Raw genomic sequence first — 23758 nt, forward strand, 5'->3', positions numbered from 1 at the left:
TCTATGTTGAGGGCCCAGATGCACCAAGAGGGCTACTAATTCCATATACATGTGATTGTATAAAAATCACATGGAGAAAGTCAGCTCAGTCCTTTCCTGAGCTGTGGCTCTAGATTCCTAAGCAGGACATATACTAGCTAGGGTGCCCAATGGAGGAGGGAAGAATGACCCTCACTGTTAGGCAAGAGGTGGGTAGAGAAACTTAAGGATGATTGGTCTTAAATATCAGACTCATCTGGGCCCATCCGGGGACCTAGTCTTAGGGCAGAGGTTCCCTGGGAATTAGGGTCAGCCCAGTGGGCTGCCAGTCTGATCCCAAGGTTGTGCAGGACTGGGCTCTAGGTAAAGGCACCTGATGAGAAACACTCCTGGGAACAAAAACCCTTCACAAATTTATGCCCTTCTGGGATCTTTAGTAATTCCAAGCACAAATCACTGCTTACCTGGTTGAAGGGGAAGTGCCTTGGAGAATCCCTGTCCTAGACCAGAAGAGTTTAGTGCCCTTCAACACACTGAAAGTTTGCCAAGGCCCAGGGTGGGATCGCTGGCCTCCAAATCACTCCATCCCCACCCTTTTCTTCCTCTTGGCTCATTGCCAGCACTTTGGTCTGGTACTCATTAGCAAAGGTCACCAGTTCTTTCTGGCTGGATCCATAGCTGCCACTGCCTGCCCTGAGCTAAGACCTGTGGGCTTACAAGATCCAAGAAGAGCTAGATGGCTACTTTAGCCATTGCCTTTGGTTACTTTCACCTTGGCAGGGCAAGAGCTTTTTGAGGAAGCCAGCTTTATGCACGGCGCCTAGGAGGCTGAAATTGGGCACTGTCTGCAATAGCACCTAGAATGGCTAATTTCAGACAGTAGGTGACACCCTGATGTCATGGCTGTAGGCAGCAGTCACAATTAGGAAAAAGGTCACAGAGACCCACCTGGCTCAGATGAAGGTACCTAGAGGGTCACTAAGATCGAGACCTTCTGGGGGTTGACTACCAGTTTAAAATAAGTTTCTGCAAGAACCACCAAGCCTTGTGGAAGTAACCAAGATCCAGACAGGAGCACATGCTCCTCCTTATCTGCCCCACCATACACAGTGCTCTCATCTTTGTGGAACCTTTGGTAACCGGGATGTCCAGAACGTCAACTGTTGTGCCCATTTTTCCTTTTCAGCAACTCCTTGACAGCACTGAGCACTGCTGGCCCAGTCCCGCTGAGGGTCTGTAGCCAAACGGTAGGAACGGGCGGGGCGCTGTTGCTTTGGCCACGAGGATGTTCAGCATGGAGGGCTGCAGCTTAAGTGTGTGCGCGTACTGCCTGCTGTCTACGACCCCCGCAGGTCAAATTCTCGCAGCGTGGGCTTTTGTCTCTTACTGACCAAACTGGCTGTCGCTTGTCTTGGTCTTTCACCAAACCATGAACGACTGGCGTCCCGCTCTTCTCTCCCGAAGGCAGGCAGTCAGTCATCCTTTACTGATTGCGGGAGACACTACCAAACTGTCAGCACCGCTCAGGAAAAGGGGAAAGAACTTAAACGCAGTTCTCGACTTTACGTGAAGTGACCAAGGAGGGGACTGATGGATGCGCCATCTATCTGACACAGGAACCTCCTCCGCTGCAACACTGGGAAGTATCTGGATTAGGAGGCCGGGCTCCTCGGGTCGGTGCCTCCCACCAGCTGAGTCAGGCCCCGCCTTTTCCGGGTTACGGAGAACGCCTTGACGCCATTTCCTGCCTGGCCCCCTACCCCGGAAGCGGTTCCCTGGGCCACTCCTCCCGCCGAGTGACTGGTTCTTGGGTTTACTTACCAATTGCTGCGCGGCTCGGATCCTCTGGTTCATGGACCGCACATGTGAGGAGAGGCCCGTAGAGGATGGGAGAGACGAGGAGGACCCCGACTCCACGGAAGCCCCAGCCCGGATCCGGGACACTCCGGAAGATATCGTGCTGGACGCTCCGGCCAGTGGACTGGCGTTCCATCCGGCCCGCGATCTTCTGGCGGCTGGGGACGTGGACGGGGACGTGTTCGTGTAAGTGCGGGGCAGAGATGGGGGCGTGGTGGGTGTGGGGCTGCTCGGTCTGGAAGCTCTGCAGCGATGGAGCTGGGATGAGGAGAGAAAGTTACAGGGAGACTAAGTTTACAAGACTCAGTCTTGTCCAATTCGTTTAATAACATTCGCCTTTAAGCAAGTTACCACACAAATCTATTGAGAGACAAAGTGGCTGGAAAGTCGTGACGGAGCCCGGACAGGCAGGCGTTCAGGACACTGTTATTTCCCACCGAAATATTGTATTGATCCTGAAACAGAACCAACTGGGCCCCCTGCTTTCGCTTCTTGCCCATTTTAATTGATCTTTCAAAAACACAAATCCAACCACCTCACTTCCTTGATTAAAACCCTTCAATAGTTTACCTTTGCTTTTAGAATTAAATTGAGATTCCTTAATCCGGCTTTCAGGGCTTTGACCGTCTGGCCCTTGCTCACTTTATTTTGTTTTCTGTGCTTATTCATCGTTACCTTTTTAACGTACCTTGAAGCCTCAGCTCCTTTGCACATGTTATTCCTTCTTCCTGGAATTTCCCTCACTTGCACCTATTGTCTCAGAGTCCCCAGCATCTCTTCACTCTTCAAACATGCCTCAGACTAAATTAGATTACCTGTTAAATGCTGCCTTGGCACCAGATACCTTTTCCTCATAAACTACATAATGGTGTGTAATCATACATCCGTTTGCATAATTATTTGAACACTGTCTCCTCCACTAAAAAAATGTTTTTTAAACTTTTTTGACCTCGCCCCACAGTAAAAATAGCTTTTATATTATGTGTGATGCACTCTAATATTTTCTGGTTTATTTTATTCTGTTGTTATTGTGGGCACACACAGAAAATGCTGATTGCAGCTCAGTAATGGGTCATGACTAGAGTCTGAAAAACAATGTTCTGGAGTGTAATCTGTAGTCTCTTTAGTTCTCCACTTTATCTCCTGCTTCTAGCCCAGGGTTAGTGCTCAATACACGTTTGATTTTGAATAAAAGATGTAGGCTAGAAGCAGTGAAAAGCCATTGAAGGCCTTAACCAGGAGAGTTGTGCTATCAGATTTACTTAATGAATTTAAACCCCAAACCCCTCATTAGCTGCAATGGCCTTGGGCAAGTTAATTTCTGATTTTCATCTTTGAAAATGGGAACAGTAAAGAATTCTCTGGCGGTCCCATGGTTAGGACTCCGTGCTTTCACTGCCAGGGCCCCGCTTTCACTGTCAGGGCCCCAGGAGCTAAGATCCTGCAAGCCCTGTGGCTCTGAGGAAGGAGGGAGGGATGGAGGGAAAGAAGGAGGGAGGAAAGAAGGAAGGGAGGGAGGGAGGGAGGGAGAAAGGGAGAGAGAGAGAAAAAGAGAAAGAGAGGGAGAGAGGGGCTTCCCTGGTGGCACAGTGGTTAAGAATCTGCCTACCAATGCAGGGGACACAGGTTCGAGCCCTGGCCCAGGAAGATCCCACATGCCATGGAGCAACTAAGCCCATGCGCCACAACTACTGAGCCTGCGCTCTAGAGCCCGCGAGCCACAACTACTGAAGCCCACATGCTTAGAGCCCGTCCTCCCCAACAATAGAAGCCACTGCAATGAGAAGCCCGCGCACCGCACCGAAGAATAGCCCCTGCTTGCCGCAGCTAGAGAAAGCCGCACACAGCAACAAAGACCCAACGCAGCCAAAGATAAATAAAATAAATAAATTTATATTAAAAAAAAAAAGAGAGGGAGGGAGGGAGAGAGAGAGAGAAAGGCAGGTAGGCAGGGAAGGCAAGGCGGGAAGGAAGGATGAAAGAAAATGGGAACCATAATACATACCTTGCAGAGAGGTTTACTACTTTTATCCATGTTTACAGTGCCAGACACTTGGGAGTCACTCTGGACTTTTCTTCACACACACCCCTGGCTTCTGTTTGTCTCCTCTTCTCTACCTTCAGCCACTGCCTTCTGGAGGCCTCAAACTTTTCCCATGACCATTGCAGAGAGGTTCCTTTTTCCCAAAGGATTCAATTCAGACTTCTGCCTGGCCTACATGGTTGTCTCAAGCCTAGTCCAGCCCATCTTACTAGATTCAGCTATACCTCTCTCTTCCCACTTGAACTCTCCTCATTCCTCGTGGGAGAGACATCAGCATCTGCCTCCAGTATCTGCCCTTTGTTCTCTGCCAGGTGAACTACTTATTCTTGATGATCCAACTCACATGTCATCACCTTAGTTAGCTTTCCAGGGCTCTCTTCCCTTCCAAAGTATTCATTCAATCTTTGTTTATTAAGCAGCTTTTTCATGCTAGGCACTGGGACAGAACAAACAATAAGTAGACCCAGTTCTGCCTGGAACTCAACTAGCAAGTAAGCACTTATTCATTCAGCCCTTTTTGAAGATCTGCTGAGGCAGACACTAGGGATAATCTCTGACAGGTACTTGCCCCAAAGCTGAGCTTACAGGCTGGTGCCTCTCTGCTCTACCTCCCTTGTCATCCATCCTTCCGCCACACATGTTCACAATGTGCCGTAATTTTTTTTTTTTTTTTTTTTTTTGGCTGCGTTGGGTCATCGTTGCTGCACGCGGGCTTTTCTCTGGTTGCGGCGAGCGGGGGCTACTCTTCGTTGTGGTGCGCAGGCTTCTCATTGTGGTGGCTTTTCTTGTTGGGAGTATGGGCTCTAGGCGCATGGGCTTCAGTAGTTGTGGCTCGCAGGCTCAGTAGCTGTGGTGCACAGGCTTAGTTGTTCCGCAGCATGTGGGATCTTCCCAGACCAGGGCTCGAACCCGTGTCCCCTGCATTGGCAGGCAGATCCTTAACCACTGCACCACCAGGGAAGCCCAATGTGCCATAATTAATTGTGGCTTTCTTTAGCTCCTGTAGACCTGGAGTGTAATATCCCTGTCTTACTCATCTTTACATTTCCAACTTCTGGGCTGTTCTGTCATCAACTATTTTTGGACCTCCAGAGTGATTCAGACCTAATCTTTCCCCAGGTTATGGCTTTCAAAGATGATGAAGAGGGGTAGGGTGAGGTCACAAAAATGTACACTGAATGAAAAAAAGACCTCACATTTGAAGCTCATTGAAGATGGGAAAATGGAGGACTTCCCTCGTGGTGCAGTGGGTAAGACTCCACGCTCCCAATGCAGGGGGCCAGGTTCAATCCCTAGTCGGGGAACCAGATTCCGCATGCATACCGCAACAAAGATCCTGCGTGCTGCAACTAAGACCCAGCACAGACAAAATAAATAAATAAATATTAAAGAAAATAATAATATAAATACCTATTCATTTAAAAAAAAAGAAAATGGGATGGTAAGCTCCTTGGGCTTGGAGGTGTACAAGCAGGAACTCCTAGGTAGGTGGAAGTTTGGCTAGTTGGTCTCTATACTCCCAGGTGAGGTCTGGAGTCATTCACTCTTCTTCCATTCTCCCCAGCTTTTCCTACTCCTGCCAAGAGGGAGAAACCAAGGAGCACTGGTCCTCAGGTCACCACCTCAAGTCCTGCCGAGCCGTTGTCTTCTCTGAAGATGGGCAGAGTGAGTATTAGGAAAGGCAGCCAGCAGTGTGGTGGTGGGAAGGGAGCAATGAACAGCACCATGACCTGGGCATTTCCCCCTCCCTCCCCACAGAGCTTGTTACTGTGTCCAAGGACAAAGCCATCCATTTTCTAGATGTGGAGCTGGGACAACTGCAAAGACGCATTTCCAAGGCTCACAGGTAAGGGGAAGCCAAGTGTGTGTTGAGACAAAAGGGTAAGGATTGATTGGTACATCCCTACTGGGACAAAGGTGCTCAAAGAAGTTCTGTATCTGTGTCTCTAGTGCCCCCATCAACAGCCTGCTGCTGGTGGATGAGAATGTTCTGGCAACTGGGGATGACACAGGTGGCATCCGCCTCTGGGACCAGCGGAAGGAGGGCCCCTTAATGGATATGCGGCAGCATGAGGAGTACATTGCTGACATGGCTCTGGACCCAGCCAAGAAGCTGCTGCTGACAGCCAGGTACAGCCTCGAAGCTGCATCCCCTCCCTTCCCTGTGTTAAATGTTTCCCTTGGTGGGTACCTCCAGCCAAGCCTGCTGCTTTGCTCTCTCTACAGCGGAGATGGCTGCCTTGGTGTCTTCAACATCAGACGACGCCGGTTTGAGTTGCTCTCCGAGCCTCAGTCTGGAGACCTGACCTCTGTCACACTTATGAAAGTACAGCTGGGTGGGGCAGGATGGGGGTGTGCGATAGGGACTTGGTTTGATGTGGCTCCACAAACATGGTTTGCCCTGTTTCCCTGCAGTGTGGGAAGAAGGTGGCCTGTGGCTCCAGTGAAGGTACCATCTACCTCTTCAACTGGGATGGCTTTGGGGCCACAAGTGACCGCTTTGCCCTGAGAGCTGAGTCCATTGACTGCATGGTTCCAGTCACTGAGAGTCTGCTGTGTACCGGCTCCACTGATGGAGTCATCAGGTGAGAGAAGCCGGATGGCCCTCCAGTCATAGGAAGGGCAGACCTAACCGGCCCATACCAAACACTTTTCTTTCTGTCCAGGGCTGTCAACATCCTGCCAAACCGAGTGGTGGGCAGTGTGGGCCAACATGCCGGGGAACCTGTGGAGAAGCTAGCCCTCTCCCACTGTGGCCGCTTCCTGGCCAGCAGTGGCCATGACCAGCGCCTCAAGTTTTGGGACATGGCCCAGCTGCGGGCTTTGGTGGTGGATGACTACCGCCGGCGCAAGAAAAAGGGAGGGCCACTACGGGCGCTGAGCAGCAAGGCCTGGAGCACGGATGACTTCTTTGCAGGACTGAGGGAGGAGGAAGAGGACGCCACAGCTCAGGAGGAGGAGGAGACTGAGGATGACAGTGACTGAGGGAATGAGCCGAATCTCAGGATGCGTTCTCAGCAGACAAGAGTCTTGCTTTCTGGGCTGGATCCCTAGAGAGGCTGGGAATTTAAAATATCCTATTGTGCACAAGAAGATGCTCAGGATCGGCACACTGATGTGGGGAAGCACTTGCCCCGTAGCAGCTGCTCACTCCACCACTGTAAGACAAGCCCACAGATGGCGCAAGACAGCACGGACACAGGTGTAAACCAACCAGGGGTTTAATATAAATACAACCAGCATAGAAAAACTCAAAACTACGCATACACCAAAACCAGAATGCCAAGTGGTTGGGGCAAAGGCAGATTTCTGACCCTTTGGCTCAGCCAGCCCCCAAATAAAAACATCAACAAAGACAAATCAAGAAAATAAGAAGCAAAGATTCATGCTAAGCTGTGGGAGGAGAGAGGGGTGTGTGTGCGACTGTGTGTCAGAGAACAACCCTGGGGTCAGGTTAAACCCCAGGCTGGGAGGGAGAAGGGAAGCTCCCTCACCACAACTTAGCCAAACTTGAGCTGCCCCGAGGTGCTGTGGGCCCTGCCTCAGCTGGGAGGCTGTGTCAGGCCTAGGGCAGGGCCCATGCTCCTCCCCTTCTTGGGATCAGATAGCAGCTGCCCAGGCCTGCTGGGCCAGGGACTGACACAGGCTCAGCCTACTCATTCAGGCTGCCTGGGGAGAGGATTAGATCACTGCTGAACCATGGTACCTCCTGCCTCAGCCCCAGCAGACCGCTGGAGGCTGGCCCCAGACTTAGTGCCTCCAGCAGCCTTGCAGACACAGCATCCTTGGCCACCTCATGCCCATCCTGCCCACTGGGGGCCAGCACAACCCAAATGAGGCCACTGAAGGGCACTGGATGCCCAGGGATCACCACCTGGTACCAGAATCGGTGCCAGCCAGCAGAGCTTGTGCCCAAACACTTGGTGAGGAACAGTGGGCTGCCCAACTTCATCCGTTGGCATAGCAGCTGCAGGGCAGCCCGAGCCCCTTGGGACTCCAGCCCCTTGTCCCTGGCCAGGGCTACTTGGCTGCCCTCTGGCTGTAGGCACTGTAGAGACGGACACTTGAGCTGCTGGCGGAGTCGCTGCTTCAGGTCTGGCTTAAGCCACTCCACGGCCACCTGTTCTCCACAGAGGTGTGACTGCCCTGCAGGAAAAAGGCAGACAGGGCGGGGTCTAAGCCCTGGGCCCAAGCACCAGAGTCCTCTGGAGTCACACAAGCCTGTTTAATTTGTAGCCTCCCCATTTCCTGGTGTGACACCAGGCAAGTTAAATAACTTCTCTAGGCTTCTTTGTGTTTACTTACAAAGGGAGTGCAATAACTGCTACCTTCTAAGTTTCCTTGGAGTACTGGCTGATTGCAGGCTTTGTCTACCTCATAACCATCAGAATAGCTAACCTTTACCATGAATACTTGCCAAAAACTACAGAATGTGCTAAATGCTGCTTAATTCTCAGCTTCAGGAAGCAGGTTCTACAGTGGATAAAAGGTAGGCTCAGTTGGATTGCCTTGGGCAAGTAAATTTTTCTTAAAACAGTCTCCTATCTAAAGAGGGACAATGTTCTGTGTTTCACTGCAATGTGGAGGGTTAAGTCAGGAGATAGTGTATGTGAAGTGTGAAGTTTAGGTGAGTGGTAGCTGGTAGCACCGGTGGAAATTTAAAAACGTGAGATCAGATAGTCTGTCTCAAACTCAAGTGTGTTTGACCCTAAGGTCTCGCGACTTTAACCCGCTATGCTGATCTACGCTGACGTGTTGAAGTAAAGTGCCGGGTAGAACGCGTTTAGCCCCAACCAGCGGCCCCCCGCAGTCTCCACCCCTACCTTCCACCAGGGCCTTTTTGGCCATGGCCGCGGCGCGGTGCGAGCTGAACTTGAGCAGTGCGATCTGCGCGGGCGCCGGCCCGGGGCTGGGCAGCAGCAGCGCCTCCTGCAGGCCGGGCCCCAGCGGCTGCAGCGCGAGCAGCAGCGCTTGGCGGCTCAGGCCCGGCGGCAAGCCGTCCACACTCAGCTCGCACTTCTCGGTGCTGCGGCACACGAGCAGCGGGCAGGACGGCCGCAGCGGGTGGTTGTGCAGCGTGGCGATGGCGGCCTGGGCGCCGCGTCGCGAGCTGTAGCGGGCGTAAGCGAAGCCGCGGTTCAGGCCGCTGAAGGTCATCATCAGGCGGAACTCGTAGAGGCGGCCCACGCGCTGGAACAGTGGGATCAGCTGGTGCTCGTACACATCCTGGGGCAGCCGCCCGATAAACACTTCTGACCCGGCCGGCGGCGGGCTGCCCACCCATCCTGGGGGAAGGGGGTGGGGAGGAGCACCGTCAACCACCCGGACGGTTCCGGGGTCGAGGTCCAGGAACCGAGCGCAGGAGGGAGTATGTGTGCAAACGTCTGTGAAATGGTTACAACACCCGTACGCCCCGGGTCGTTGGCGTAACTGGGTGACTGAGCTACCAACGGGGCTGGCACCTTAAGACTGGCTCCCTTCATCGAGGGGGCGGGTGGGTGGGAAGCCACAGACAATGAGTTTCATCAGCTGGGGGCCGGGTAACGGGGTAGTTACAAGTTTCTGACTGTGGAGCCTCGGCGTAGGCCCCTCCCTCCCCCGAACGCGGCGGCTCGTGGCCGTCGAGGCTGCCTTAGCCCTCCCGTAGGCGTAGGGCTGGGACTACCGTACCTGGGGGTGGCCCGCCATACTTCCTCTGCCCGTTCACCTGCACCAAGCGGATGCCCGTCTCCCTGACCCACGCCTCCAGCGCCGCCTTGTTCTCTGGATTCACCCTCTCACACCACAGCTGAGGGGGAAAAGGGCAGGTTGGAATGCCTTATCGCCGCGTCCACCCCCACCTCGTCTGTTACGTCCAGGGCTCGCCGACCCCCTGGTAGGCAAACACTTACCTCACACTCCCGCTTGGACTGCATTGCTCTTCCACTGGCTCGCTCGTACCCCCTTTATAACCTCCTCCCAATCTGCCCCTCTGGAAGCTTCCCTACTCCTCCACCCCCAAAGCTCTCATTGGCTCTGAGCACGACCCCGCCCACCAAGGGGGTGGGGGTATCCGCCGCACGTGCGCCGCGGGAACCTCGGACCCTCAGGTGAAAGCTAGAGACCCTAGTGGGTGGGTCTGCGGGTAGCCCCACCTCCTAAAACACGGCTCGCAAACTTGCAGGATGGAGGCTGGAGGCGAGAACGTCAGGGGCGCCCTTCCCCTGCGGAATAGCCCGTGGGAGCTACTGTAAGTGTCTCTCCCCATTTTCCACCGCTGAAGTGGTCGCAGTGGGAGGCCCCGGCTCTAACAGGGAAGGCAGGGCTAGGCAGTAGTGACACAGGCAGGCTCCAGTGGTTGAGGCATTTTATTGGACCTTCCGCGGCGGCTGGTTGTGGGAAGCGTTCCCTCCACCTGGTTGTAGGGCCCTGCCGAGGAGACCATCTTGGGCCAGTTCCCCGTGGCCCACCCATTTTTGGGTGGCCATTTTTGCCAGTGATTACCAATAAAATAATCATAATAAAAATAAAAAAGTGGGCTTCCCTCGTGGCGCAGTGGTTGAGAGTCCGCCTGCCGATGCAGGGGACACGGGTTTGTGCCCTGGTCCGGGAAGATCCCACATGCCGCGGAGCGGCTGGGCCCGTGAGCCATGGCCGTTGAGCCTGCGCGTCCGGAGCCTGTGCTCCGCCGCAACGGGAGAGGCCACAACAGTGAGAGGCCTGCGTGCCGCAAAAAAAAAAATAAAATAAAATAAAAATAAAAAAGTCTCTGTTCTGACCACTCTTCAGGTCTTCCTGTTGGGAAGGAAACGTGCAAAGCGGCTGAAGTACATATGCAGAGTTTTGTCTTAGCCTTAAATAGTGCCAGTCCCACTTTCCTCTGATAGTTCAACTCAGCAGATGCAAAGGGGCTGGCTTGTTTTCCTTCTGATTTCCTCCACGAGGTCTTCTCTTCGGACGTCCACCTGGCCAGGATGGAGGAACAAGGTGGTATGAGCATCTTGTGTTCCACTGCTCTCTGAGCACCCATGCCTTCTTCTAGTCATCAGGCCTGGCTCAGCTGGGCGCAGGAACCCAATCAAACACCTCAGGGGAGACAGCGCTTCTTGGGGGAGGTGGAGAGACACAGGGTATGTGTGGGGATGGAGATTTTACCCTACCATGACCATAGTAACATATTACCCCCTTAAGTCCTTTAGGACTGGGCGTTAATATGAATGCCAGGCTTTTGCTTAGGTCTTGAATGGGACTTGGCCTTGGTCTAGCTTATGTACGGTAACTTTCGGCCTTGGTCTGCCGAAATGGCATACATTCCCCATCCCTCAGCCTTCCCCATCCCTCAGCCTTCCTGTCCACCTACTTACCTCTTCCCTGCTGGCCACCGAGCGGAGCTTGATGACCCCGTCCTTGAGCTCTTGCTCACCAATGATGGCCACCAGTGGGATGCCTGCCTCCTCACAGTACTGCAGCTGGTTCAGTAACTTGGGGTTCTTCTTGTAGAGCAGCTCTGCCTGCAGGGGACCAGGGAAGGAGATGAAGGCTGTCTTCTGCAGTCCTCCGGGACAATCTCCTTGGGGCCCAAGTTGGCACCTTTCTCTGACCTTCACCCCAAGAAGCCACAGTAATGGCAGGGCCACTATGGATAAGCTTTTATTTCGTTTGTGTCCAGCACTCCCAAATTTGCTGCCACCCTGGGGCTTGCCTCCTCTACCTTGATCCCAGCATCCCATAACTCTGAGATGAGCTTCAGTCTCTCCTCCAGCAGCTTCTTCTGTGCAGATGCCACAAGCACCTGTGTTTCTGTGGTCCGTACCTTCTCCTTCAAGGCCTAGGGAAGAAGCAGTTAAGAAAGAACTGGGCTACCCTTTACAACACCTTCAAAGAGCAAACAGAGCAGGCTCTTGTCAGGAGTCTGAGACCAAGCCCAACTCCACCAGGGCAGGCTAGTCTTCTCATCTAGCAATTGGGCAAAAAGTAGCTCTTAGAAGAATAAGAAATGAACTGACTGGCTTGTACATATGACTTGCCAGAATTAATAATGGAGGGCAAAGGTAGCTTATGTACAGTAACTTCAAGCTTATCTCCATCTAGAACCTTATGCATCATAAGTGATATTCTGAGCTCACCCAGGCAATCCAATCACCCCTGGCAGTCCTAGTTCCCACAAGGAGACTGTGTCTCTTATGCGTCAGCCATAGGGCACGACTTGGGTCGGGGTGTGGATGGAGGGGAGAAAGAATGCTGCTGCTGTCTCTTTTTCTGGAAAACTATTCCCATTGTTCTTACAACACAAGATGCCTACTGGAACTGTGACCTCAATTGGAAAACACCAGTGGGTTCCACTCTAGAGAAAAGGGTGGGAGCAGTGGGAAGGTTATTGCCAGAGCATTACCCGAGGGATGAAAGGCAACCAGCCACTTAAGAGCAGTAGCAACAAAGGTGGGCTTGAGGCCAAGAAGGGCTTCCTTCATGTTACTCTAGGTGCTAGAGAGTCAGGATAGCCATCTGAGGGATCCCACAGCCTCAGATACACGCTTCCCACTTAGAGACAATATCGCAGAGTGGTTGGGAGCAAGACTTTGGAGTTGGACTGCCTGCATCCGAATTCTGACTCTGCCACTTAAACCTCGGGCAAATTATTTGATCTATTATCTTCAGTTCCCTTGCCTGAGAAATGTAAATAATGAAAGTAGCTACCCTCAGAGGGTTGTTTAAGAGTTTTATTAGACAATGCGTGAAAAGCACTAAGCACAGTGCCTAGCACAGAGTAGTAAAGTATTAAGTGTTCTGTATTATGAGGAAGATCCAGGTCTTTGGATATACTGGCATAGATTCCTGACAGCTCTGAAGGAAGTAGGGAGCAAAGGATTTTGTGAAGAAAGAATGATCAAAGATCCGTCAAGCTGGCCTATAATGGGGTGGGAGTCTGAAGGACAGCAACAGTCTTCTCTCCATTTCTTTGCAAAGATGCAACTTGCCCAATGCAGTACTAATTGCTCCCTTAGAGATCAAAGAAGATAGCTCAGGTGCCACCATCTGCCCAGAATGTCTTCCACCCAGCCCCAAGACCTACCTCCAGCCTCTGCTCCACAATGGAGAAGATCCGCTCTACCCCAATGCTGAGCCCCACGCATGGCACCTTGCGCCCTTTGGGATCAAACATGCCCACCAGCCCATCATAGCGTCCTCCAGCCGCCACACTGCCCACACCCAGGGGCTCTTCCCCTGCCTGGGCTGGGGGCTGTAGCAGCACCGCCTCAAAGATCACCCCGGTATAGTAGTCCAGCCCTCGAGCCAGGCTCAGGTCGAAGGAGATCTGGAGGGATAAGAACATGGTCAGCAGCAGATGAGGATCAAAGGCCTCCAGCCCCGGAGCTCAGCTAAGGCTCCCATCCCAACCTAACTCACCTTGTCAGCAATGCCAAACAAGGTCAGATACTCAAAGAGCAGCTTCAGGTCTCCTAGGCCCTCCAAGGCCTGCTTGTTTTGGGACAATTTAGGATCCTGGAGCAGCTGTTCCACCAGGGATACCCCACCTGGGGAGGCAGATTTGTGAGCCAGACTGACAAGAAGAAAAAGATAAGGGCTTTACCTTTTCCTCTGGATTACACATGTATGCATGTGTGCATACACACACATGCATTCCCTTTCCCTCTGTCTCCAGTGCGCGTGCGTGCACACACACGCACACACACGGAGGAGTTTGGCTTTTGCTTGAGGGCAGTGGGATGGCTGCCGGGGAGGCAGGGTTTGTTTCTCACCATGCTGCTGGACGTAGTCCCCAATGCGGTTAGCCACCTCAGGTGCCAGGCCCTTCTCTCCCACCATCTCACTCTTTACTTCCTCCCAGGACACCTGAGCAGACAGATACCAGTCAGGGAACCCTGGGCAGCTTCCCCAGTGCAGAGCAAGTGTGAGCCCTTCTCAGGGTGTGGTCTTAAGCAGAAGCTGCCCGTCAACCTATATCCTGGGGCTAATCTTCCTCTGTGGGCATAGAAGCAGGGCCCTCTCTCTCCTAATCTTTTCCATTTCTCAGGGCAGGGTGGGATCTGGGAAAAGAAGAGTCAGGTGTTTGGGTCATTACCTTGTCCAGCTTGTCCACTGAGGAGCAGATGGTGCGGAACTTGCTGTCAGGAACACCACAGACGGCAAACGTCCCATCTAGGATGCGCCGATCATTCACCTGCAGCGACCCAAGGCATAGTGAGAAGAGGATCTCCTTACATGACCCTCGATAGCCTTGGACACTTAGGCTACTGGTTCCTCTGCACAAGGACCTTCTCCTGTGAGAGGCCAGGCCCAGCTTTGCCCTCCCAGCCCCATTCAGCTCTGACCTTGACCAGGAAGTCGCCTATCTGGAGTGAACTCAGGATCTCACACATTATCTTCAGGCACTCTGCATCAGGAATCATGGGGTCAAATTGCCCAGCAATGTCAAAATCCTGTAGGGAGAGGGCTAGCTAGAGGTCCTCAGGGGTTTAACCTTGAGGGAGGCCTCCTGGGAGCTCTGCTTTCTATGAAGGAGGCCTCTTTGCACTCATGCGCAGACCACATTCTTCATTCTCCATCTGACTGTCAGCCCAGAGCAAAACCCCAGTATTCCTGGGTCTCTTACCAGTCCTGGTTTTCTTCCCATCCACAGGGCTATTCCTTCATTATCTCACTCATCTATTTTTCCTTATTTCCTTCCACTGTTGTGGGAGCAATTATACGGCCTTAGTCCTTTATTCATTCAGAAGCTGTGCCACCAGTCTGTGCGACAGTACCTCAAATCCAGTTTCCTAATCCTTTGCTCTGATCCTATCACTGTGGTTTAATATAAAAAGCACTGGACCAAGAGTTCTAGTCCTAACTTTGCCTTTCTTATCCCTATGATCTCTTCATCTTGCTGAGCCTCAAGTTTCCTCAGATAAAATGAGGAGCATAATCCCTGTCCTGTATATGAAAATACTAAAGAAATCTTAGGGTTAGCATTATCTGGGGCATCTAGATTTTTCAGGACACCATAAGTACTCAATAGATTCTACTGGCTCAAGGGAGGGCCTCCTTACCCATCCTGCCCCCATACTCACACACTGGTAGAATTCCCGATATCGGCCTCGGGTCATGGCTGGGTTATCCCGCCGATACACTTTTGCTATGTGGTAGCGTTTAATGTTGGTCAGTTTATTCATTGCCAAATACCGAGCAAAAGGAACCTGATGACAAAGAGTTAAGGGGAAAGCCCCACCTTTCAGAGTCTGGAAGTTGATTATCATCACCAACAGAAGCTGGGGTCTAACCGCACCCTGTGTGGGTAAAACCACCATCTGTAAGATTAACAGCATTTCTGAACATCAGCAAGAATCAACTTTGTTACCATACAGGGCAGCTGAAGTCTCATAAAATATTAAGGCTCTTTTCTTTTTGGGCCATGCTGAGCACAGCATGGGGGTGGGCAGATTGGCCAGGGAGCAGAAAAAGGGCCCCAAGTAGGGATCTCTAAGCAGATGATTCTCTGATATAGCTTGGAGATAAAGGAAACGTGCTGTTGGTCAATTAGGGAGAACTCTGTCCACCAGCCAGGGCAAGGGAGACATATTCTGAATCCAGGGGATTGTTGGCAGAGTCAGAACTGGACCCTGACATAAAGCTGAGGTCTCACTCAGGATTCAGAAGCCTTCAAAGGCTAGCTATGCTCTGTTTAGCCAAAGCCCAGCTCCTGGTTTAGAGAAATAACTTCCCTGACTGCAAGATGCATTATATTTGATCCCACCTATGTCTAGCTGCCCCCAAACTTGAGGCTAGAAAAAGCCCCAGCCCAGTAAGGGCCAATGCATCCAAAGTTTAAAAAGATACAGTGAGGTCATAGCGAAGAGACAGCAGCTCCCCACCTTGGTCCTTCAGGTCATAGATAAGCTTAGAGTCTTCCCCATACTTTCCAGTCAGTGTTTCCTGGAGAAAACATAAAGAAATGTGACCATAATGATAAATATAACAATTTGAAAGGAATTTTTAAAAACAAAAACCCACCATTCTAACTATGACTGATTTCAACTTATCTACATTTCCTCTGTTCTCTCTCCCAATGTTTCCTTATTTGATGTAGTTATAATCAAGGAAATACCAATTTGGTTTTCTGCTTATCACATTTCCATTTTGTGACAGAGCTGAAGTATTGTTTTTAAAAGCTGCATTGGGAGTTCCCTGGCGGTCTAGTGGTTAGGACTGCGCGCTCACTGCCGAGGGCCTGGGTTTAATCCCCGGTTGGGGAATTATGATCCCGCAAGCCGTGCGGCATGGCCAAAAAAAAAAAAAGCTGCATAATATTCTAGTGAGAAGAAGCTATTTCCTTCCTACCTAGTGTTACACTGATAGATGTTTAGGTTATTCCAATTGAAAAAAAATTCCATAGCATTTCAATAAATATATTTGGGTACACAGTTTTTTGTTTTGAATATTTTTTTGGAGTATAAATGCCTAGGAGTGGGTCATTAGATCAACAAAGGTAAATGCTTTTATGACGGCCTGAGATTTGAACACTGTCAAAAGCCAAAACTGAGAGTCTTTGCCCTGTGATGTCTTCAACAAGATAACATATTTCACTACCAGACTGGCAAAATTCAAAAAACCTGAAAATTCCCAGTGTGTAGAAAATAGAAATACTCATACAATGGTTGGTGTTATGGCCAGAGAATACAGTGGTTGGTATTATGGCCTGAATTGTGTCCCCTCGAAATTCATATATTGAAGCCCTATTCCCTGCACCCACCTGGCCCCCGTAACCTCAGATTGTGACTCTATTCGGAGACAGGGTCTTTAAAGAAGTAATTAAGGTAAAATGAGGTCATTAGGATGAGTCTTAATCCAATATAACTCATGTCCTTATAAAAAGAGGAAATTTGGACACAGAGGAGGGAAGATGATGTGAAGACATAGGGAAAAGACACCATCTAAAATCCAGTGAGAGAGGCCATAAGCAGATCCTTCCCTCATGACCCTCAGAAGAAACCAACCCTGCTGACAGCTTATCTTGGACTTCTAGCCTCCAGACAATAAATTTCTGTTCTTTAAGACACCCAGTCTATGGTATTTTGATATGGGAACACTAGCAAACTAATATAGTTGGTAGAAATAGGAATGAGTACAACCATTTGACCCAGAAATTCTACTTCTGTGAATTTACCCTGCAGATAAATGCCCACTAGTACCAGACATTGTTCTAAGCCCTGTGTATACATCAGTGAACAAAGGCAGTCCATGCCCTCATGGGTCTTCTATAGTAATGAAAAGAGACAGGCAGTACATTAATGCAAGGGAACAAATTAACATAACTTTTGATAGTGATAGCTTCTTTAACGGAAATAAAATAGGTCAATGTGATAGACAAGGGCTGCTTTAGACAAGGCAGTTGGAGAGGAGTATTTGAGGAATGGCATTTTAGTTGAAATCTGAAATTAAAATCTGTTATGTCTAATTTACTCTGGAATTAAAGTCATGCAGAGAGCTAGAGAAAAAGGAAGTTCAGCAAGAGGGAAGAGCAAGAACAAAGGCTTGAAGATAGAAACATATTTAGTATGTTCCAGGAATAGAAAAAGACCATGGTAGCACAGTGGGCAAGGGGAAGAAGCGCATGAGATGAGGTGGGAAATGTAGGCAGTTGCCACATCATGTAGGGCCTTGTAAGCCTGAGTAAAGAGTTTGGATTTTATTATAAATGCATTGGGAGTTACTGGGTTTTAAGCAGGGAGGGATGCAAAGAACTGTTTTTTAATAGCAAAGAACTAGAAACAACCTCAGGGTCCATCAATAGGAGACTGGTTGCATATTTACCCTTTATATGTTCGATTTACATGTATCTAGGAAACATCTCAAGTACAGGTGCCATGGAATTTAATGTAGCCATGAGCTATAACAACTTCCACCCCTGAGAAGGGCTCTCTTTTGGATGCTGCCGGCCACAACCAAGGTAAATAAAAAGCAGGGCCTCTTTCTCTATGCCAGTCCTGTCCCCCTTCTCATGGAGAAAATGCCAACCTTTGTCTGCAACAAGAGAGACCTTTGGGCCTCACTCTCTTGCCATCCTCTTTGTTGTTTGTATACCCATTATTCCACCAGGCAATTTCTCCTCATCCACCCCTCACCTTTAGTTCAAACACAGGTGTATCAATTACTTCTGCACCGTGGCGCTTGAAACAGCTGATGATTACATCAAACACCTTCTCCCGAACTGCCATCTGCCGGGGACTGTAGTCTCTTGTGCCCTTGGAGTCAAAATCAGCCAGAGAACCAGGGATGGGGTTTAAAAACAAAGAACAGTAAGGTCTAGAAATATAAAAGCATGACTTCAATGATGGCGAATGAAAACCTGCCCCAAACTTAGGTTTTCCTACAGGTCACTGAGCTGTAAAACAAGTACAAACAATTCCCTATTAATTACCACACCCATTTGCTCTCACCCTTCTAAATTCCAACCCCTTTTTAGCTTGGTTCTGTCTTCTAGAATTCTTGGAACTCTGTTCTCTGAGAAATTTTCCTAAACTCATTTTCTGGGAAACAGAACATTCCCCTGCCTAATAGAAAACATCTACCTGATGACAGGCATATAACCAACTCAAACTGGCTTAATGAATCGAATTCCAAATTTTACAAGTAACATTCTCTCCCAACATACCTTAAAAGGAAATCCTAATAAACACTATTTTTTCTTTCTTTCTTTTTTTTTTTGGCGGTACGCGGGCCTCTCACTGTCGTGGCCTCTCCCGTTGTGGAGCACAGGCTCCAGACGTGCAGGTTCAGCGGCCATGGCTCACGGGCCCAGCCGCTCCGCAGCATGTGGGATCTTCCCGGACTGGGGCACGAACCCGTGTCCCCTGCATCGGCAGGCGGACTCTCAACCACTGTGCCACCAGGGAAGCCCTCTTTTTTTTTTTTTTTACATTTATTTATTTTTGGCTGCATTGGGTCTTCGTTGCTGCGCGCGGGCTTTCTCTAGTTGTGGCGAGCAGGGGCTACTCTTTGTTGCGGTGTGCCGGCTTCTCATTGTGGTGGCTTCTCTTGTTGTAGAGCATGGGCTCTAGGTGCGCGGGCTTCAGTAGTTGTAGCACGCAGGCTCAGTAGTTGTGGCTCGCGGGCTCTAGAGCACAGACTCAGTAGTTGTGGCATGCAGGCTTAGTTGCTCCGCAGCATGTAGGATCTTCCTAGACCAGGGCTCAAACCCGTGTCCCCTGCTTTGGCAGGTGGATTCTTAACCACTGCACCACCAGGGAAGTCTCCACTATTTTTTTCTTTAATTTTTTTCTGATAGCCCTATGACAAGGGCTAAGTTAATGAATTTGAATGTGTTGAGAAGTTAAGTCATTACTTAAGGCCATTCAGCTAGTTCCTGGCAGTCGGTACTAGAACTCTGTTCTTCCAGGTCAGAGCTTCTAGTATGGGCTTTTATATGCTACTCACAAGTAGGACCTCTCTGGTCTCAGGACCCCTTTACACTCTTACTATTTACTAAGGACCCCAAGGTGGATTATACCTATCAATATTTATCGTATTATAAATTAAAACTGCAAACATTTAAAAATATTAATTCACTTAACAAAAAGAAAATCCACTACATGTTAACATAAATAACATTTTAGGAAAAATGTAACTACTTTCCAAAACAAAAACATCTGGTGAGAAGAGTGGCACTGATTTACATTTTTGCAATCTTTAATGCCTGGGTTAATAGAAGACAGCTGAATTTTCATATATGCTTTTTGCATTCAATTCTGTTGTGATATGTTGTTCTGGTTGAATATATAAAGAAAATCTAGCCTTACAGAGATGTGTAATTGTAAAAGGAGGAATATTTTTAATAAACTTTTCAGCTAATTGTAGATATTCTTCTTAAACTACACCAAAATCCAGAAGGAGAGCTTCTTAAGGATTGGTTTGCAATGTGGAATCTGAAAGTACATCAATGAACTTTTCACATTGTTACATTAAAATCTATTATAAGGTACCCAGAATTCACAGAGACAGAAAGTAGAACGATGGTTACCAGGGGCTGAAGGGAGGATAGAATGGGGTGTTACTGTTTAATGGGTAAAGAATTTCAGTTTGGTATGATGAAAAAGTTATGGGGGATGAATAGTGGTTATGGTTGCACAGCAATATGAATGTACTTAATGCCACTGAACTGTACACCTAAAAATGGTTGAAATGGCAAATTTTATGTTATGTATATTTTAGTACAATTTAAAAAATATCTGTTACTCTATCTTGTACTTTGGATATTCTACGCAGGCACAATTTTATAACATCATGCATTGGTCATTTAGAAAATATTTGTTCTTTGATAACAGTTACACAGATCTTCCAAATGTTGATATGCCTCATTATACAATATCAAAAAACCATATTTGTTCATGTCACCATAGATCTCATCAGGAAAGTCTTCAAGTATTGAGAACCTGTCAAGCTCATGGTGGAAAATACAAGTTCTAACACTGACTTGAACACTTGAATTTTATCACTGGCAACAAATACTGTTGAATGTTTTCCTTGAGGTGACAAGGCTCGCTTTGTTCAGTTTTGTGAAAATGTCTGCCAAATATCCAAATCTTTAACACAATAGTTTATCTTTCAGTTTTTCTTTCAAATAAAAAAGGTTTTCCATGAAAAAAGTAGCTAGTTCAGCCTACAGTTCACACATGGCACAGCATTTTTCCTACTTTGGAATGCAGCAGAAGTGCTTTATCTGTGCTTTCCATTTCATCATACAGAATATTAAAAAACAGTGTACTCAAGGGTCGATATTCAATAAAATTAATAATTTTTACTGTTTTATCAAGGACATTCTTAAGTGAAACTGAATCTTTTTTTTTACTGTGAGTTCACGACAGTAAAGAACATAATGTTTATTAGTACAGCTCAGTGCCAACATCTTAATTTGTGCTAAGACACCAGCAGTTCTACACACCACTGCTTTTGCACCTTCGTCGCAAACGAAGTGAAAAAGGCAAATGACATTATGAAAATAATTTTGACCAGGAAGGTCCCTTGAAAAAGTCCTTTCCCCATAATACTGAGTTTTCTGTTAATTATGAATCACGTGTCAAGAAATGTATTTCAACAAACTAAGTGGATATTAACTCTCCAGTATATTCTCATTTTCTTGTTTTTTTTTTAAAAACATCTTTATTGGAGTATAATTGCTTTACAGTGTGGTGTTAGTTTCTGCTGTATCTCATTTTCTTTTAACATTAAATTATGGAAATTTTCCAACACACATTATAGAGAATAGAACACTGGACCACCCCACCTTGTGTTTATTACCTACCTTCAACAACTATCAACATCTGCTATTCTTATTTTATCTAAGCCCCAATATTTTTTTTTCCTGCAGTATTTTAAGGTAATCCCAGATATCATATACTTTCATCCATAAATATTTAAGTATAATTGTCTAACATATAAGGATTAAAAAACAAAACACTACAATACCTTCTTTACAACCAATACAACTTAACAGCAGCCCTTTACCTAGTGCCCAAGCCATGTTTAATTACCCCCAACTGCCACAATAATATCTTTTTATGGTTGACTGTTTAAATCAGATTCTTAATAAGTTCATAACTTGTACTTGGTTGATATGTCTCATGTCTATTTAATCTGCAACAGTTTCCTTTCCTTTTTTAAAAAAAAATGTCCTTTATTTGTTGAGGAAACTGAGTCATTTTTCTGAAAGACTTTTTCTCATTCTAGATTTGGTTAACTGTATATTCAATGTGGTCATTTAACATGTTCCTCCATTTCCCATATTTCCAGTAAACTGGTAGTTAGGTAAACTGGTAGTTAAGTCTGAAGACTGATTAGATTCAGGTACAATTCTTCTTGGCAAGAATACTTCATAGGTGGTGCTGTGTACTTCTTATTGCATCACATCAAGAGGAATATAATGTCTGGTTGTCCTACTTTTAGTGATGCTAAGATTGATCACTGGGTTTAGCTGAGGTCAGCCTGATCTATCATAAATCGCCATTAATCTTTTCACCCAATAGTTTGAATAACTATTGATGGTCACTGCCTTGGGGTTTTACACCATCTCTTTAACTTTTTTTTTTTTTTTTTTTTTGCAGTACACGGGCCTCTCACTGTTGTGGCCTCTCCCGTTGTGGAGCACAGGCTCCGGACACACAGGCTCAGCGGCCATGGCTCACGGGCCCAGCCGCTCCGCGGCATGTGGGATCTTCCCAGACCAGGGCATGAACCCGTGTGCCCTGCATCGGCAGGCGGACTCTCAACCACTGAGCCACCAGGGAAGCCCCTCTTTAACCTTTGAAATGAGTTATATGTAGAAAGGAATAGCTCAATGATTTTAGGAGCCCAAAGAATTACTCTTAAACAGTGACATCTCAACATAAAGAAGACAGATCATCTCCCCTCTACTTTGGAATTAAATTTCACATACATTCATTGAATACCTATTTAGTCCCAGACTCTCAGGTTAAATAAACCATGTGAATAATGAAAAGTCAGCAATAAATGCAATAACAGAGATACTTATGAAGTGCCAAGGGAACCCAGATGATAGGTAAATAGTTCAGTTTATAGAACTTACAGAAAGTGGCATCTGAACTGAAATAATGGTGGTTGAGCTAGGAATCTCCAACTTCATTCCATTCTACTCTCCTTCTCTATTTGGTTCTGGTCATAAAGGTCTTTTTATAGTTCCTGGAAACTACCAAGGTTCTTTCTCACTTCAGGATTTCCATACCCTACCTGGACTCTTCCTCACACTCTTCACCCGGCTGTCTTCCACTCATCTATTAGGTCAGCTAGTCTATCACTTCTTCAGACTTCCCAGTTCTCCCTTATTTTTCTCAGAGCATCCTTTTTACTTCTTTACATCACTTAACACAATTTGTAGTTACATATCCATGTGTGGGATTATTTCTCCTAAGTCTGTTTCCTTCATTAGAATGTAAGCTCCCTGAGGGCAGGCTATATTGTTCACCATGGTACACTCACTGCTTTGTACAGTGCTAGGCACACAGTAAGCACTCAGTAAATATTTACTGAATGAAAGAAGGAGTAGCAGTAGCAGGTAGACTCCCCTAAGCACCCAGTTGGCCTAGCTTCTGCCATCACTTTGCCATCCCAGAATGACTCAGAGTCCAATCCAGCCTGGCGCCTACAACCAACTGTTGTTTCCTCTGCAGGATTTCAGATCCTCCTCAATGACCTGATTCAGAGAAGCAGGCATATATGCGTCCTTGTGAGTGGAATTAGGGACCGTCTCAGAGGCTCCCTAAAGGAATATTTACCTTGGGGGTTTTGAGCACAAACTTCTGTTTCCCTTCATCAGGGCCCAGTTGTGCCTTCAGTTTCAGTAGTTTTGCCACCTCCTCCTCGATCTGTGGAGGGAAAGTAGGCGCTGGGCTACCACATCTGCCACCCCCTCCCTCTTCCGTCATTCATTCAGTATCCCTCCCTCAGCAGGATGTGGGGCATATCTCTCTCCCAAGCCTAGCTCTGCTTCTCTCGGGTCCTACCGCAGCTACCTCCCCACCCAGCCCTTCCTCCTACCTACAAGTCCAGTCCTTTCTTCCACATCCCCATCCTCTGTGCAGACCACTCCCCGCTCTGTTCTCCCAGGCCTTCCTTTGTCCCCTCTCCTGCTTCCTGGGTCATACCTGCTCGGCGCTGGCCTTCTGCTGCTTAAGGGCCCGCACGCGCTCTCCCTGAAGTCGCACCAGATCCTCCAGCGTCGCACGATCTGCCATACTGGCTGCCAACTGGAGCTGACTACTGTCTAGATAGGTTGTGTGGGCCACAGCTTCAGCTCGGATGACTTCCGGCTATCGAGTCGAGGGCCCGCACGCCTAGAAAGCCACCACTCAGTACAACAATCACTTCCGGCTCCTACCGGAAGTGCGG

General features: G+C 48.4%; 3 protein-coding genes across 8 annotated transcripts; 1 reads left to right on the forward strand and 2 right to left on the reverse strand.

The window, feature by feature from the left end:
- Positions 1 to 1736: 1736 nt before the first annotated feature.
- On the forward strand, positions 1737 to 7240 carry WDR55 (WD repeat domain 55). The gene is made up of 7 exons (XM_065874252.1): positions 1737 to 2022; positions 5445 to 5545; positions 5639 to 5726; positions 5831 to 6010; positions 6107 to 6206; positions 6296 to 6465; positions 6547 to 7240. The coding sequence occupies exons 1-7, from the start codon at positions 1832 to 1834 to the stop codon at positions 6863 to 6865; spliced, it is 1149 nt and encodes a 382-aa protein (XP_065730324.1). The 5' UTR covers positions 1737 to 1831; the 3' UTR covers positions 6866 to 7240.
- A 326-nt stretch (positions 7241 to 7566) lies between these two features.
- DND1 (DND microRNA-mediated repression inhibitor 1) lies at positions 7567 to 9795 on the reverse strand. The gene is given in 5 exon segments (XM_065875387.1): positions 7567 to 7631; positions 7634 to 8026; positions 8704 to 9165; positions 9551 to 9668; positions 9772 to 9795. Coding segments are annotated over 5 exon segments (1062 nt in total).
- Positions 9796 to 10752: 957 nt separating this feature from the next.
- HARS1 (histidyl-tRNA synthetase 1) lies at positions 10753 to 23604 on the reverse strand. Of its 6 annotated transcripts, none has more exons than XM_065875488.1 (13): positions 23515 to 23604; positions 23146 to 23235; positions 17983 to 18102; positions 15698 to 15793; positions 14992 to 15057; positions 14194 to 14301; positions 13944 to 14042; positions 13621 to 13714; positions 13268 to 13395; positions 12933 to 13175; positions 11571 to 11687; positions 11224 to 11370; positions 10753 to 10824 (listed from the first exon to the last, which is right to left on the reverse strand). In XM_065875488.1, exons 1-13 carry the CDS (start codon positions 23602 to 23604, stop codon positions 10753 to 10755), a joined length of 1470 nt encoding a protein of 489 aa, XP_065731560.1. The 6 variants fall into 6 exon arrangements, with proteins under 6 accessions (XP_065731560.1, XP_065731559.1, XP_065731562.1 ...); XM_065875487.1 differs by having other exon boundaries at positions 14932 to 15057; XM_065875490.1 differs by lacking the exon at positions 17983 to 18102.
- Positions 23605 to 23758: the final 154 nt, after the last annotated feature.

Source organism: Phocoena phocoena, chromosome 3, assembly GCF_963924675.1.
Source record: "Phocoena phocoena chromosome 3, mPhoPho1.1, whole genome shotgun sequence".
Classification (NCBI taxonomy): Eukaryota; Metazoa; Chordata; class Mammalia; order Artiodactyla; family Phocoenidae; genus Phocoena; species Phocoena phocoena.